Genomic DNA, 18,188 nt, shown 5'->3' on the forward strand with positions numbered 1-18,188 from the left:
AGTTGTCCTCAGGACTCTCCTGGTCTGAGCTCTACCTGTGTAGCTGCTGAGAGAACCTCTGCTTCCTCTTGTAATGCTTTTGAAAGATGCCAAAGTCTAAGTGGCTAGACCCTGCTCCACCATAACACAAGAATTAAATGCTTTAGATGCCAAGAAGGTTGTAGCTGCAGTATCAGTAATTGGCAACTCGGGTGCTTCTCACGTTGGCTGTTAAGAGATTCTGGTCTAAGGTACAGACGCTTTGGTGTGGCGGGGAGTGGGGGCACCTGGCCCAGAGCTGGGGGCTCCTGGTTAAGAAACTGGTGCCAGAACTTGGGTGTTGCAGTTCTTAACACTGCAACAGCTTGGTTTGTGGTGGATTTCTAGTCTGTGATAAGTCTTATCTTGGCTGTATTTGGGAAAACAGCATGTTGTGGATTTGTTCATGTTACACAGCAGTGTCTTCACAGGTAGTTCTCAGCATTGTGAGGCTGACTTCTGCCAGATAAAATTCCAGCAGGCCAGAGGTTAATGTACTCTGTTGGGATTTTTTTTTTTTTGAGGTGGGGAGAGGGCCAGTGGAGACATGTAATGAATGTGGATGAATTTCTTTGGCAAGAGGTAAGTACTGTTCCCCTTTGTTTGCTTATGCAGACTACATTTAAAGTACTGTATAATATAAAGCAACCTTCCTGGAAGCCGGTGCCAATTTTGGTTAAAGAAAAGTATAGCACCACAGTTGAAAGTCTTTATTATCTTCTGAGACTCAATTACTAATGAATATTCTTTAATTTTTGTTACCACACACTTCACATTCATATGACTTCTTTTCTGCCCAAGGCGTATTTGAATAAAATTGCATACTTCCTGCTTTGACACCATACTGATGATGTATGCTAGAGAAAATCATTAGTAGTTGTCAAAAAAAAAAAATCCTGAAAATGTCTTTGGATGGTAATTTGGGCTCAATCCTGTAATTTTACTGGTGATTTTACCTGTAATAGCTACAAGTGAAATCATTCTAATAATCCTTGATATTTCTCTTTCACAGTTCAGACAGACTGTAGGTATCCCCACAAAAAGTAATGGTAAACAAATCACAGATATCTGGGCTAAATTAATCCTTTAAGAAATTTTTTTTACATATTTTTCACAAAAACAAGGTTCAGTCCTCAACTTATAAGCAGTACTGGTGGAGAACTAGAAAATACTCTTAATGCTATAACCATTAGACTAATTGTAGTTCACTTGATTCCCTAATGTAATAAAACTCTTCCTTTCATGGGCCATTATCTGTTAGATAACCCCCTACATTGTATGTGTTATTAATTATTTATTCCTTCCATTATTCTTAAATGCACATTAAAGAATTTGCTTATAGTTTCTAGCACAATTCATAAAAACAAGGCTGTTCAATAATTTTTGGAAGAATTTACTTATAGCAAATAAAGTGATAAGGAAAACAGTAACTTTCATCTTCTATGGACTTAACATACCAGTTTAACCATTTTATTCCTATTAATATTTTGAGAAAACTAGATAGGAGGTTTTTACCTACCTGATATTGGTAATTGAGAATTTGTATTTTATTCTTCTAAACTATTTTAATTATTTTTTATTTTTTTTAAGTTAAAAAAATTCACTATTTTTTTCCCCTTCCTTCTTTAGTGTCATTTCACTGAGCTTACATAGCCATATGCAAAATTACAATTTTACTGTTCTGTACCTACAGTTGTTACCTGTTGACATTTTCCACATGCACTGTTTCCTAAGCAAACATACTTTTGCTTAAGCAGATTTATGCAAAAATACCGAATATGGCTATTTGTGGATTCTAAGAGGGGGAAAAAAGGAGCTTGAATAATAAACATGATGGCCCAGCAGTTATCTTTAAAACAGTATTTTCAATCCATATGAGTACAATTGAGAATTTAATTGCCTTTGTCGAGGCAATGGAGAAGGGATGTTACAGCAAGGGAGATGGCTAAACCTTGAAAAGGTACACTGGCTGGGAGGATGGCTCCTAGGAAAGGTTAAATCATAGATCATGTGGAGATGTGCGAGCGATTCACATGTTGCCACAATGCGAAGACTTCCAGTCAAACCTGCCCACTCTGTAAGAGAAGAGTGATGGTCTTTGTAGATGTCAAGAAATGATTGAATAGAAAGAAAATTCAGAATCCTGGTTTTCAGTCATGCTGAACTGGAGCTGATGTTTAAATAACCACTAACTTGATTAATTACTTCATCGGAGGGGAGAGAGAGATGACGAAATCTGTGAAAAAAGTTCTTGGAGATGCTAGCTGGATCTCTTTGCAGGTGGGACTATTTGACGTGATAAAGAGATGATGGTTGACAACAAATTTCTGTGGCAGCCCATAGCAAAGTAGAGGAGAAATTGGAGAAGCTCTGGAAACAAGACACTGGCAGATGAGCTAGAGAAGCTGGAGAAGGAGTGGGAGATAATCTAGGTACTATAGACAGTGAACAGGGAAGGGAGACTTTCAGTCTTGAGTGCAGGATGAAAAGCAGCCAGCACCCCACATCTTTTTTTTTCTTTTTTTTCTTTTTCTTTTTTTTTTTTTGCTATTGCTGATTGTTTCTTTGCTACTTTCTTTTTTTTTTCTTTAAAGGAAAACACCTTTTCATTTAAAAAGCCTCCCTAAGATCTTTCTGTCCAAGAAATCATCTGTGGGAAAGAAACAAAGATGAAGATAAAATTCCAAGAAGACACTTGCACAGACCTATTTGAAAGAGTTTCTTGCCAGGTAACAAGTGCTCCTGAGCCTTTAAGGGCTAATGCCTCTGCAACAGCTCCAAGATATGTCTTCAGCTGTGTAAACAGTAGTTAACAAGGGTCTGCAGAGGAATTTTTGGCACTATGACTTAAGGAAAACTAATAGAAGGAAAAGGTTACAGAACCGGTTTCTTTTCTTACTTTTCACTGGTTTCATTACTAGCTCACTATTGGCTTTATGTTTTGAATAAATACAATTTTGCTGAAGTAAAACCATTTCTATTCTTATCTGTAGCAGGTCAGCTGTTAAAAGTGTGCTGAATATTATTTGCTTCTGTGACTTTTCTGTGATTAAGGAACAAATAAACCATATTGCTATTGCAGTATCTCCCCAATGTGAGGCCTGGATATGAAATTAATTTAGCAGGGTTTAGCAAGTATCATTTGCACAGTGGTAAATGTGGACATGAGGGTGAATGAGATCTTATTTGGCAGCAAATACATGGTGATGTGACTTGTTCTGACAGGAGGAGAGGCTAAGCTAACTTGCACACGGTTTGCCTATAGCAAATGCAAAGTAATAGATGCTGACAATTTCTGCAGACCAGCTGATGCACCGTAATTTGTTAATCGGTGCTAACCTGATGGTGCTTCTGAGCTTACAAGACAATGCAGTGTAGTGTACTACACTGCTTTTTGCTTAGACCTTGTTCTATCAGTAACAGGATTTTTCTGGTCTTTCAATAGGCTTCTGTGGGTTTCAGATCTCTGTGTATGCAAATGTGTATTGCACTGGACACACAGCACCTTAATAATGCAAGTTATGCTAATGCTCATACTGGCTGGAACAGTCCTATTTAGAAGTAGGTAGGGTACATGCAATGGGTCAGAAACAACAGAGAAATGGGAGTAACTGTGATAAAGGTAGTGAGTACTAAGCAGAGACTCGCAACAAGATGTCCCCACCTGAGCCTTACTGAGACAGGATGGAACAAAATGCTGTGAGGAAGCTATGTTGCAGCAGCCCATGGCAGGATTTAGCACTGATTGCTCAAAAGGGAACTGCTAAAGGTGAAAAGTCAGATAACCAGAGAAGGAAACCCTTTCCTCTTCTTTTGCCCCATCCTCTCTAATACTGACAGATGAATTCCAACATTAATGAACAGCATGTGCTTTCGATTTGGCAGTTGAAAGTGAATGCTGTTCTGTATGCATAAAAGGCTACTGAATGGACAATAAGAGATGGGGGAAACAAGTAAAGAAAGCACAAAACAAGCCTTTTCTGCATGTCATTTTTAAGAAGCTGTATACATCCAATAGGAGCAAGAAAATGAATGTAAATTTAAGACTTTTTCCCTTCTAGGTGGTAATGCAAGCTAAAGGGAACAGGATGAGAAAACAGAATTTGGAGTGAAAATAGTCCAATGGGAAAAAAATACAAATTTTTATATTTGCAATTAATGTGTTTTAGTCCATGTTTTTCACTGCAGCACAAATCACTTAGAGATCTTCCATGAACTCATGTCTGAACTGATCCTTATTTTCCTTAGAACAGGTCTGAAGATGTATTTTTGCTCCTCCAATACTTGTTCGAACAGACCAAAGAACTTTGCTAGGGAAAAAAACCCCACAACTTAAATATGACGACCTGAAAGACTGTTGTTCTTGACATAGTTTTAATGGCTGGACACAAGGAAGTTTAGTTCTGTCCAGGGTTCAAGCCACTTGACTTTACAAATTGGACAATATTACTGTTGAATCAGGTGCATCTGAAATAAGAATGACATTATTTTGTTGGAAAATTGCAGGTAAATGAGAAAGGTCATGCATGTATTGTATGTCTACAGCACTCTTCACCTGGGATGCAGTAGGATTTATCCATGAAATTATGTGGTGTTGATATTTCATACTGTAAAGACATTGTAAACAAATGAAGTTATTCATAAACCAGATACATTTTGAATTAATATTTTAGATGTGTTATTTTGGCTATTGTGCAGTCATAAGGATTAATCAGAAGATAATGAACTGTAACAAAAAAGAAAAAGCCAAACATATAAAGCTATAAAATCATTAACAGTAACATTGCCGGGGCAATCTATTTTGTTCTTTGTTTTCACTTCAGTTCCTTTTTCTGATAGGCCAGTAGTCTGGGTAGTAGGAGGAAAAGTTAAATAGGAGTAGGAACAAACATGTTAGTTTCTTCATTGCTAGCTGCTTGCTTCTCTCTTAGCAGAACTTAAGGCTAGCATGTAGATAAGCCACCAAAATGCAAAGTTGGAATCTTTTGAAAGCAGAAGTCAGTTTATTTGCACAAGTGATGATAAAAACATGTATGTTTTCTATTGTGACGAGCTTCTGAGTCAGAGCTGGAATGTGCAGCGTGAGTGTACTCATCCCCACAGTCCCACATGGCGCCCTCTTTAACCACAATCTGTTGCTCAGCCTCCTATTAGTGGGCATTTGTCAGGTTTTTTTACAGTCTGAAATGCAAACTGTAGTAACAAATAGCATTTTCTAAGCCTCTGGGTATTACTAGAATTCTCCAAGCAATCCTTGTATGCCTGACTTTTTTTTCCTTACTTTGTACTTCAGCCAGAAAGCTGGCTGAAACACCACGCTATGCATACTGACTTGTATTTCTGGATTTCATTTGCCATTTACGATGAGCAGCTTGCAGTGTGTCTAAAATGGCTATAACAGGCAGTGCTTTTATTAAGAGTTACTGATCCCGTCTCTGTGAGTATTGATATAATGGATGGTGGTGCCAACTAGAGCTGATTACTGCCTGCTCTTCACCACTGCTGTCTCTGTCGAAGTTGAAGCTGTAGACTTCCTTAATTAATCATGCCTACAGTCTCGAAACTGTAGGCAATAAGGGTTAAGTATAGTGGAGCCTTCTACTATCGTCAGCGCTCCTTTCCTTTAAATACACAGCTTGGATGTAAGTTAGCAAAGGTAATTTTCAGAGAGAACTCTGGGAATTTTAAATAAGCCTTGTAAGAATCCTGCAGCACACCTCTCTCAGAGACTGGTTTCATCACTCTGGAAAATGCTTCTGTAACAGAGCCATTCTGCCACCTTAAACCGGTATGCAGACAGTGCACAAAAACCTTAACCTCTCTTCCTATGTTGTATATCGTTTGAGAACTGCTGCTGGTAAGGTTTTATCTAAATGAAAAACCTGAAGATTCCTGAATATAGACAGGGATCAGAAAGAACAACTAGCCCAGGCTAGTAATAGAATAAGATGTTGTCCTTGAATTACGTTTCCTGAGGAAGTTTCCAAGTGGAATGCTTAAATTATATTTCTCTCATACATTAGGAGAGTATCAAAGAGTTCAGTGACTTGCTATGTGATACAGAGAAAATCGGAGGGGATGGGCAAAACATTCATTCTCACTCTTGCATCTACAAATTCTAGGTTTCATTTCTTAAACTGAAAATGCATACATTTGGTTTTTAATTCTTCCTTATATTAAGAAAATGAGATTCATGAGTCAGAAGTGTTCCAGATTTTCCCTACCTTTCAAAATCTGTATGTCCCAGAGAGGGGACTGTAATTTTGGTCACTTGTTCTCTTCCCACTATGATCCGACTCCTTGATGGTAAAATAGGCTGTGAAATAAACAATACTGAAGTATTTTTTCTTTCAGATAATAAGGTTTGCTCAAAATAATTATTTTTATCATATAATCAAAGAAACGCATTTGTAGCTGAAGATTGTGTCACAACATTTCCAAAAAGTGGCCTGCTGAAACTTCCTTGTTTTTAATGAGTAAGCATAAACACACCCCAATGAAGGCTTTCACATCAGAGTTGCTTGCATTTGAATTAGTGGGTCGGCAAGAAAGGACAGTGGAATCTTTTATTAGCAGCTGACTTCTCTCAAGTCTCATTTTGCATTTTTGGTTCCAGCACTATTCAACTGAAAGGAGATACTGTAGGTAAAAAAAAGAAAAAGGAGGTGAGTAACAGAGACAAGGCAGCTGCCAGACATCAGCTTTCACTTTGTTCTTCAAAAATATCTATCCTCACTGATATTGTAAAGAACCATAATGCAGCATGTGTCCTTGTGAAACAGGTAGTCTTTTGTAATCTCTGGTAAGTGCTTTTCATGAGCAAAGTCCATGATACAGAATTCACTATTCCTTAAAGGTGTCTTAGATGAAGAGTCTGCCCATTAAGGAAGAAACAAAGGTAAATATCCATATAAATTATATTTCACCTGTAGAAATAATTACGGTAGTGCTGTTCTCTAAGGAAGTCCATATTTTGCCTGCAGTCACTTTGTGGTATACTGGAAGACCTCGAAAGTGAATTTAATAATGCCATTATTATTTCTGATGCTCATTCCTCATCTTTAGTGATGCTGTAGGATGTCCTAATTTCTCTTTAATTTTTGTTTTGATGATTAATTAATGACAGAGACATTGTGAGACCTATATGGAGAATGTACAGCCTGATATCACATGCATCAGCAATTAAGTCTGAGATATCATGGGCAATCTCTTCCTTGCTATTTAGCTCTAACTCTTTCCAGCTGAGCATAAGTGCACATGTTTTTGTTGTTCTGGTAACACAGGAGAAGGTTGTTGATCATTAGTATATGATGAATTACAGAATGCATACAGACTTACAGGGCTATACTCCCTATACAGTGCTGTATAATGAATATGGCTGATACCTTTTTAATGAGAAGGTAGTAGAATAATAGAAAGGATTTGTTGTTAAAGCTGTGGGAGTTTTGGGGATACACTGTAAATGATCTGCTTGAGGAGCAGATGACAGGCGTAATTAATCCCCAGTGTAACTTTACTGGACTGAGTTGATTTGCATGAGAGTGATTTTGTTCATTGTTTTGGGGAGAGGAAAAAAAAAAAGAGTTGAGAATTAAATAGCTGGGAAGCTGTCCATTAGTATTTTATATGTGAAACTTTTGTGCCAGGTTTAGAGGCTTAAGTGCTTTAGTTTAATTTTGGGGAGTTAAATATAAAGTAGAATTTAAAGTTATTGTCATGGATTGCAAATATTATTTACTTTTTTTTTCAAGTTGTATAAACATAAGAAGGAAGCCCTTCCCTTCCTTCAATACTCTAGAAATTTTTGCTTAGAAATTTTAGGTTAAGAGTGACTTGTGCTCTTCCAGATGGGTGTGATTTTTCGTTTTTTCTTTTTTTCTGTACTGAGTCAGTGGGGTAGTGAAACCTACTCAGAAGCTGTTAAACCTCTTGTTAGGAAGAGTCAGTAGGTGGAAGAGATACAAACTGTGCTGAGATCTTTAGTTAAGCATGCTGCATAAGAGAGGTAGAGAGGATTCAGTGATGGAGGACTGGAACAATTTGCATTAGTGTTATTTCAGAAACTTCCATGGGATACTTAAAATGAGTCATTCAAAGTTATTAGAAAATAAGAAAAAGGAGATGCATTACAGTCATTAAAATCTCCTTCATCACAGCATGAATTTTACATTTGCTGAGTACCACATGAATAACCCACTGATTTCAAGGAGGGCGTTTTTCCTAGATGGGTTTATGGCTTCTTGGCAGGAGATGGATTTCCTGCTCTCCCTGCAGTGAATTCACTATGGCACAAACATTTATTTCATCCTGCTGGTGCCACAAGTGTTCACAAAATCTGTTTCCTGATCATGAGAAGCATTCAAAAGCTTTATTAATTGTATGCTTATTTATTTATATGATGTAAAGATGGGCCTCACTCCCATAAAGTTCCCATGAATTTCAGGGTAGTTGAAATGTGAAAAATAGGAAGAGATCACACCAGGAAAGAGAAGTAGAGGAATCATAGCAGGAATACAGTGGTGCAGATATGTTAGTTCAGGTGATGTTTGGAACTTGCACAGTTTTGTTTGTTTGCTAATCAGCAGCAGATACAAACTACTGTTGTAATGCAAGGCTTTTTAAATTAAAGAGACCACAATTTAACTGCCTAAATGTGGCATACCTCAAGATAATTAGATGCTGTGAATCTCTATCGGGTTTAGGTAACCTTAGGAATTCATGTATGATTTCAAAAGTGAGTTAAGGACTAAGTTCACGTAAACATTTTTGATTTGTTTTCTATCACTTTATAATAAACTTAATCAGGAGAAATGTTTGTACTAGTTTACAAATGTTGTATTGCCTAAGAAAATACATGTACAGAGCACCATCTAGTGCAGGGTATCACTAGCATAAAAGCCTTTCTGCTCATATGTCACTTGTCCATGTTTAGCTAATTTCATATGAACTATCATGTTGCAGAAAGTGCCAGCCCAGTGGCACTTGTGGCAATATAATTTTCCAATTACATGAGAGACCACAGATTGAAAATTAATTGGGACTTTTTGCAAGGGCAACAAAACTGGATGCACTGAAATTCAGGCAATCGTATGCGAGAACAATATACTTTTAAGAGGAATCTGCTTATCTTCCTGCTCACAGTGTTGTGTGATATAGTCATTAAATGATTCAATCCAGTCTGTTTATAAACTCGGTTAGACACTGATTCTCACAACAGATTTAGAGACTCATCTGCCATTTTAGGTGCTTTAAATACACCACTGAGCTGCTCAGAGCCTTTGCTCAGCTTGTGCAGAACCTCCGAGCTACCCAGGTTCCTTGAGCCAGGCATTCACAGGTATGCAAACCACAACTAACAAGCGAGGTTAAAGATCTGACTGTCATTAAGAAGGGAAGAAAAGAAGAAAGGAAGGAAGCTTAAGATTCTATAGGAGACGGGTAAAAGAAACTTACACACAGGTATTTAAGAGCTGCTAAGGAAGGATGGAAAAAAGTAACCTATAGGGTTGTTTTCGAGTTGGTTTTGTTTTTTTTTTTCAAAGGCAATATTTTAGTTCTTCTGCAAGCAAACAAATGTGAATTTGGCTCCAGGGTTGTTTAATCGATGTTTGGATATGAACATCATTGGTTAACTGAAGATGTAGCAGTGACAAGCTGGATTCCATCTGGCACTAAATTAAGATGTTAAGATGGCCTTCAGGTACATGGAAAAGATGATTTTTGGATGAACACTATGTATTCAACAAAAAACTAATTAAGCATTAAAGAGCCACTATCATTGTAAAGTTTTACATTCTCTTTGAAATAGCATTTTAACTAACAGAAAAATAATAACTTTACTCTCTCTGTGCATACTTTGCATATGGATTTTGGCTGAATGCTTGAAACTTTGGAGATTTCCTAAGTCTTAGACCTACTTTGAGAAAACAGCAAGCATATGCTCATATTAATTTCAAAGTACCTTCTGGTTTTGAATAGCTCTGGTTTTTGCTTTCTAAGTTGACCTCTTAATAGACAAATTAAAAAAGGCAGAAATAAGTGGAAATTAAAAAAAAAATTGATACAGAATACTTCCCTGGATACTTCTGCCCTTTCTACCTCTTTTACGACTGTCAAAGAGAACCTACTACTGAAGAAAAAGATGCATTTTCATTCTTTTTGAGCTAATGAGGAGTAAACTAAAGGTGCATGATAGGAATGTTCACAGACCTGGCAAGATGTGGTTTGATTCCCCTTTCTGGGTGTATACCATTTTGCTAATAGAGAGGAGAAATAGCTTTGACAGCACATAATGTTATGCTTACAAAAGGTGTTCAAGAATTGGTGTCAGGAGTAACAGTTTTGGGAATGGTAAGGTAGGTAATAGAGCTGATGAGAAGAGTCTCCACTGGACAGCAGTAAGCCAGACTGCAGTACCTTGGCTCTGTTAATGCATCCTAGACATTCTAGGGAAAACAAATCTTGTAGCATATACGGCTCTTACTGCTCGTTTGATTCACCTAGGCTTGTGGTTTCCTTTGTTTTAATCTCCAAAATGTTTAGCAAATGGAAGAGAACAAAAATAGACAACTGAATGTGTAAAGGTGTTTCCCTTGAACAAATATTACAAAAAGATGTCTTTTTGATTACACATTGCTGGTAGGTATCATTATGTTCTTTATTAAATCATCACTGACAAACATTTTCCTTGTTATTACCTTGATTCTTCTTTGTTTTCTGTTGGGTTATATGTTTTCTATCAAACGGTATTGTGGTTTATAAAGTTGCTCTATCACCTGATGTTTCCTCTCCACCAGGGGAGGGGGTTCAGGAAAAGGAAAGTAGATTCGTGGGTTGAAATAGCAATGTATTAAAAAAATATTAATAATAATAATAATAATACTAACATGAATAATAGTTATAATAGAAAATACACAAAGTTATACTCAGCCAATATTGTGGGAGTGTAGGCCTCGGGGGTAGTAGAACAAGTATCTCTCAAGATGTCAGCCATGGAAGAGGGAAGGAGCAGGAGGCGGGAAGTGGACCATCCCCAGCAAACCCCTCACTTTATAGTGAATGTGACATTTAGGGTATTAAATAATTATTAATTGGTCAGTCTGGACCATCTGTCCTAGCTTTTGCTCCTCCTAAGTCCTGCACCTGGTTAACTCAAGGCTGTCAAAGACCTTGATCGCTATGGGAACCTGGATACCAGAATTAGCTGAAAAGCTGTAACAAAATTTTATCACGTTGTCTCCACGAAATAGCATGTTGTAATCCTTAAAAACTGCAGTCTTCCTCAACAGAAAACTAACTCTGAAATTCTGCCCCGGTAAACCAGGACAGTTATGTATTAATTTTCAGCTGTTTGGGAGTTATGTTCTGTCTAATGCCTGAACAAATAAACTGGCCTTTGTTCTGCTATCTTGTGAGAATAAAGACTGCCTTAGAAAATGTTCCTACCTGTTGAGGGAATACATTAATAGAACAGGCAAGCCAGGCAGAGAAAATAATTCTCTTCCAAGCTGTACTCTCTTGTCTAGTAGCTATTGGAACATGCCTTTTGAAAAGAAACTGTTTATTTCTTTGAGAACATTAATGTGAACATTTTGAATTACAACACTTTCACATCTTTTTCATGTCGCCAAAAAGCTGGTGAAGGGTCTGGAGCACAAGTCTTATGAAAAGCAGCTGAGGGAACTGGGGTTGTTTACCCTGGAGAAGAGGAGGCTGAGGGGAGACCTTATCACTCTCCCAAGTCTCTTCTCCCAAGTAAGAAGCAATAGGTTGAGGGGAAATGGCCTCAAGTTGTACTAGGGGAGGGTTTGATTGGATATTAAGAAAAATTTACTTACTGAAAAGGTTATCAGGCATTGGAACGGGCTGCTCAGGGAAGTAGGGGAGTCACCATCCCTGGAGGTGTTAAAAAATGTGTAAATGTGCACTTCAGGACATGGCTCAGTGGGCATGGTGGTGGTGGGTTGATGAGTGGCCTTGATGATCTTAGAGGTCTTTTCCAACCTTAATGATTATGTGATTCTGTGATTTATTACACAAAGAAAGGCCATAGAAAGATGGTGAGAATTAAATACTATATTTGCATATTGCTAGGATATCAAAGTCCCTGTTCTGAAGAGCATTCAGTCCAACTAAACATATAAGTACATTGTAAGATGTACAAAGAAAGATTTGATCCTCCTTCATTTTATGATTTTCAATAGAAAAAGGGAGTCATATTTTACATCAAAATATGACAAAAGCACCCTAACTTAGCTGAAAGATTTCATTAGCATTCTTCTAAGTAAAGAGGATGAATTTATGCTACAGCAAAGAAAAATATTACTGCCGATTTTATGAACACAATCTGCACATGTTAGGTGTATTTTTTGTGTGCTAGAGATACAGCTTTGCTCTACTGAAATCTTCCATGTCTTGTCTTTAACTTACATGGAACATGATCTGTCTTGATACTCTCCAAATACATGACCTAAGCTTTCCATTTTCCTGTGAAAAACTAAGGGTGTTTTTACAATTTCTACATAATGTCATGCATGTTTTTGCAAATAATTAAATCCTTCTTGTCTTAGACTAGCAGAAGAATTTGAAAATCATGATGGGAAATGCTGTACTTAAAACATATTTTTAAACTACTCCAAAACTTCCATCATATTATTAACTACCCATACCTACAGACCTGCTCATAGAGTTACACAGGAACCCATTTTAAATTCTGTAATAAGATTGGATAAAAATACATACCAGATGTTCTGTTTTAATGCTGAATATATATATATGTGTGTGTGTGTATATATAAGTATATATATATTCTGTATGTAAGTATATACATATATACACATACATATATAGACTGGTATGCCTTCCTGTCAGATATATAATTTAATTTGGTTTAATTGCTTAAACAAAGTTCCAAATAAGTGGCTGTAAAGCTATCCATTGGTCCTGTCATACAAGGGTACAGGGATGTGCTAAAGGTGAGAAATCTCTAGCAGAATTGATACATCAGAAAAAGGATTGGATAATCTGGAGTACCTGCTATTACCACATAAAAAGCACAGACCTCAAAACCTCTGTACTGCAGATTTTTATCGGTAACTTTTTTACATGATAACATTCTTTTTAGCTGCCTGAATCCCATTTTTTCTCCACTTAATTCCCTTTTTTTTGAGTCTGTTTCATATTAATTTATCTTTTTTCCCTCAGTTGTTCTACACATCCTCTCTCCCTTATTCCATGCAGTTCTTTCAAGGATTGTGCCAAACTGTTGGTTTTGGAGGATGGAAATGGAAGGAAAAATGGCCATGCAGGGAGTTAACATTCAGCTGACCTGTATTCATATCAATGTAGTTATAAATTGACTGATAGATTGCCAAAAGTTGGCTTCAATTATGTTAAGCTTGACTGAAATTGGCTGCTCGGTTCAAAAACTGAATTTGGTCAGAGGGAGAGAGACTGACAGTCCAACCACAGAAACAAAATTATTTTAGGAAAGCAGGGAAATAAACGTGCCCAAGTTTGGTTCAGATCCATGTGTTTTTTAAAATCTTCAATTGCATCTGCTCAGCAGAAGTGGATTACATTTCATCAGAGAGCTTTCTAGAGAGTGTTCCTGTCTTCTCCATGACAGTAAGCACTAATCAGTGATTCTTGTCATCTCTGGCTATTAGAGTCTATTGTGGTGCTAGGCACGAAAGCCAGGGGTAAGCAGAATATCTTTTACAATTTTTCTTGTACAAGAAAAACATGGATCTTGAGAAGGGGGAAAGCCCAGGGAGCCAAAACAAGGACATAGGAAAAGGAGAAGATAATAGGCTTAGAAGCAGAACCCTTTTGAAGTGACTGAACAGGACATTCAAATTTGGAGAGTTGTAGAGTCTAACAGATACATAAAGAAAGTAAAGATTTATAGAGTCAAGCACTAACAACCTCTCAATTGACAAGATTTTAGTTGCACATGAAAGACATGTGCATGCATTATGAGATCTGCGTTTAAAGTGTAGCTCACTTTAAAATTGGTTGCAGTTTTTGTTATTTAGCCTTTTGGTAAACGCCAAATGTAAATATATTGAAGTCCAGGTTTTGTTACCAAATGTTACCAAAAAAATGAAAGGAATAATTACTGACCATCTAAAAATGTTAGATTGAATTTATGTGACCAGCTCTAGAAATGCTTCAGCAACAACAGACAATCCACTTCTCTATGCTGGATTCAATTGATTCTAGCCTGGTAGCATCCCTTCTCTTCCTTCAGTTCCCTGCCTCATTCTTTGTGCTTTTTATGAATGCTATGTACACAACACAGGCAACAAATAAATCGAAGGGTTTTACAGGCAACTCACTTCTAAAGCCCTGAATCATTCCAAAGGAAGTATGTTCCATCCACTGAGTAAACCAGCCATATGCTTCTATTTAGATAGGTTTTTGGTTGTAATATGTACAATTAATTTTCATTTTTGTGATAACACAATGACAATACTGTTTTGTTTAAAAGGTAAAAGGATCGTAGTTACAGCAGCAGCCAAAAATTTTCCATGTTGATGAAGATGTCCTTATTCCTAGGTGAATGCCTGCATTTTAAAAAAAAATCCTGTACACATATTACCACTACTGCTTGTATCTACAGATTCATAGGCCAGATTGTCTTGTCTTATTTTACATCTTATAAAACTACTGGTTGCAGAGGAATTATTCCAGATTTATATATGCATAGATGAGAAACAAAAATCTGCCCATCTGTTTTAATTTGCATTGATTTGTGAAAAGATTAAGTAGATAAATAGTCTTAATAAAATACTTAAACAATATTAGGTTCAAAGTCTGCTGGTCTGACCTTCATGACAACGGATTTCAGAGAATACCACCAGCCGTGCCAAGTGTACCACACAATCCCGTTGTCTGTCTCTGCAGTGTAGGGGCCTTTGTAGTACAAACCGTTCAAGTTGGCAGAGTGACACCTGGTGGAAAAGTAAAGGAAGACAGAAATCGGGCCTACTGTCGGAAAGTTTGCTGTAGTTTCTGTGCGAGTGAAAAATTTTCACCGTGTTGAGAACAGCCCAGTTTGACAGCTGCAGAAATTTGCATTTGTGGACCTGAACAATAACAGCTTAATTAGGGCACAACTGCTTTTAGCTTCTTTGAAACAAAATTTCTTGTTCTTTCGATGTTTTCTGATGTTCATGGTGTTTTGGATAACAAAATCTGAATATCACGATCAGTTTGCCTACTTGGCTGTGGATTTCTACTTACAAATAACTTAAATCTGACAGCTAATTAAACATATGTATACAGATTCATTGCATAATCGAACCTGGCATTTTATTTGACTATATGAAGTACATTATATTTTTTGGTTCTTTAACACACTGAAGCAGAAATCCTGTTACAGTTTGTTAAATACAGTGGTTAAAAAGAACAACCAAACAAACAAAAACCTAGCAAAACCCAAAAGCCTTGAAGAGGTACGAGCATGAGCTTGATACTCATTTGCTTTCTACAAGAAAGAAGTGACCACATGGAGAGCAAAAAGGTGGTTTTTTTTGCAGCACATTGTAATGAATCAGCTTGGTTTATCTGCCAGTTCAGTATTTTGCTGTAAATGCTGTTAATATCTTGCTGTCGAACACCATGATGCATTTCAAAAGCAGACTTAAGAAAATATGCAAACAGAAAACAGTCCAGATGAACCTTATGGCAAATCTTAGTCTCTTTGGCTTTGCTTTCTCTTCATTAACAACAGTTTTTGAGAACTGAAATAAACACTGTGATAAAAGCCCCATAGGAAAATTCCCATGTACATATGCTTATTCATTGCTTACAATTTTTAAGCTTAACTTTGGTAATGTGCTTGTTGAAAGCTTATAAACTGCAGATGTCAAAACTGACTGTTTCTGAGAATGACAAACTTGTATCAGAGCTGGCATAACCTTTCTAGCCATGCAAATTCTGCATTGAGCAGGCACTCCATCTACTTTCAATCAAAACATAGATTTCATTAGAAGAATCATTATTGCAAAGAGGTATCTAGATGAACTGGACTCCTTATTTTACTTCCTTTGATGGAAGCAGGCAAAACATGATTTTGTCAAGAGCCACGTGAGCCAGTAACAACTTTTAATTAGTGCTGGGAGGCACTGATAGCAAAAATATACAGTATTCTGTAACTGAATGCTGTCTGAAGTGACTGGACATCCTAGAGAAGCAACTGGCATGTGATTACTGATATGATAGTCTGAAGCAAGATTCATTATTCCCAAGTCAATAAACACCTTAAAGTTAGCCTAAGTTCCTTGCTTCTTTCTGGTATGCTGATTTTTTTAAAACTGCACTGCCATAGTTTCAAAAGTACAGTCACCTCTCAGTTATCCATGGACATTTTATCTGAATTATATATTAACTGTATGACAGATGTGGAGAGATGGTTCCCTGAAGAACTGTTTGAATTCTGCCTGGACTTATGGACTCCAGTACAGCCCCACATGGATGTAGTTATGCTATCTCCAGGATGACTGGTGAGGCAAGGAGCCTGAGTTAGCAAGATCTGTGGCAGATCCACTGTGAATATCCATGCATGGTATTAGTAAAACTGGGAGTGCTGGGGAGAGACTAAGCCTATGTCAAATGAGACTTGTTAGCTCTTCTTTTACCAGTTATGAACCTGCTGAGCTTTGCAATGCTCTGGATGCAGGAAAGCTTATGACCTGAGTGTAGTACCAGAGTGAACCCAACTCTGTGAATTTGCATCCAAGCTGAAAATCTCTTCTAGAGCTTTGCTTACAAAAGAATGCAGAGAGGCCTTTTTTTTTTTCCCCTGCAGAAGTCCACAATAACAAGTGCTGAGCTGGAGCAGGACCAGTGGCTTTAAACTAGATCTGAGCTACTTCCACGTGTCCTCACTTGTGTCACATCCTTTGGTATTCATATTATCTGGGTGTTCCTATATTTCATTAGTCAAGATAGCACAGAGCTGGCTATAAAAAATTCCTTCATAGCTGGGAGATCCTGTACAGACCAGCCAAGAGCACTAATTCCTTCTATGTTTGCTAATCTGTGCATGACAAATATGTGTTCTGAGTGCTTTGCTCTCTTTGCCAGTACTGTTCTTTTGGGTAGGATTTAAGGATACTGAAATTTTCCAGTATTTTGCAGTATTCAGTTTTATGTTAGGCTTAACATAAGGAAGTCAGTAGCAAGGCAGTGCAGTAACACTTATTAGTAACTCATTTTTATTCTCCAGATCGACCGTCACTTTAAGAGCATGAGCTACACAGCCATAATAGGAACTAGCCTGGTAGGAGTCAGCTATCTTTAGTAGTTATGTCGCACCAACTAGAAGGTATTAATAACTGTCAAGTTCTGCCATACAGCTACTTTTGCAAAGAGGTCATTCTTTTGTCCAGACTGATTAAAAAAAAAAAGACAAAATTACAGTTGACTAAAAGTGACTGGTGATTCACTCTTAATGAACTCTTAATGAATGTGTTCAGTTCTGGGCTCCTTAGTTCAAGAAGGACAGAGAATTGCTTGAAAAAGTCCAGCACAGAGCCACAAAGATGACTGAAGGAGTGGAGCATCTCCCTTATGAGGAGTGGCTGAGGGAGCTGGGTCTCTTTAGCTTGGAGAAGAGGAGACTGAGGGGTGACCTCATTAATGTTTATAAATTTGTAAAGGGCAAGTGTCAGGAGGAAGGAGCCAGGCTCTTCTGAGCGATAATCAATGACAGGACAAGGGGCAATGGGTGCAAGCTGGAGCATAGGAGGTTCAATCTGAACATGAGGAAAAACTTCTTTACTGTGAGGGTGACAGAGCACTGGAACAGGCTGCCCAGAGCGGTTGTGGAGTCTCCTTCTCTGGAGACATTCAAAACCCACCTGGACGTGTTCTTGTGTGACCTGGTCTAGGTGATCCTGCTCTGGCAGGGGGGTTGGACTGGATGATCTTTTGAGGTCCCTTCCAACTCCTAATATTGTGTGATTCTGTGATTCCATGGCATGGTATCAGAGTTTTATATTACTCGAGGTCTAGATATTCCTCTAAATCCACAAAAGTTCTGGTTTCATACAAAAGGGATCTCCAACACAGTTGCCTTTTCCTTTTATATCTTAGCTTTTGTGAGAACTGCAAAAATACTTTGTCTAAATGTTATTTTTTTCATATGTCTCAAACATTCTGCT

General features: G+C 37.5%; 1 protein-coding gene across 1 annotated transcript in view; it reads right to left on the reverse strand.

Moving 5' to 3' along the window:
• Nucleotides 1-14,812: 14,812 nt before the first annotated feature.
• The window catches only part of FGL1 (fibrinogen-like 1), a 14,887-nt gene continuing 11,511 nt past the window's right edge, over nt 14,813-18,188 (reverse strand). Inside the window, exon 7 of the mRNA XM_010183328.1 lies at nt 14,813-14,972. Coding sequence (XP_010181630.1) covers nt 14,813-14,972 — 160 coding nt within the window. The remainder of the gene's footprint in view (nt 14,973-18,188) is intronic.

The sequence above is a fragment of the Mesitornis unicolor genome, unplaced genomic scaffold (assembly GCF_000695765.1).
Source record: "Mesitornis unicolor isolate BGI_N332 unplaced genomic scaffold, ASM69576v1 scaffold18214, whole genome shotgun sequence".
NCBI classification, from domain to species: domain Eukaryota; kingdom Metazoa; phylum Chordata; class Aves; order Mesitornithiformes; family Mesitornithidae; genus Mesitornis; species Mesitornis unicolor.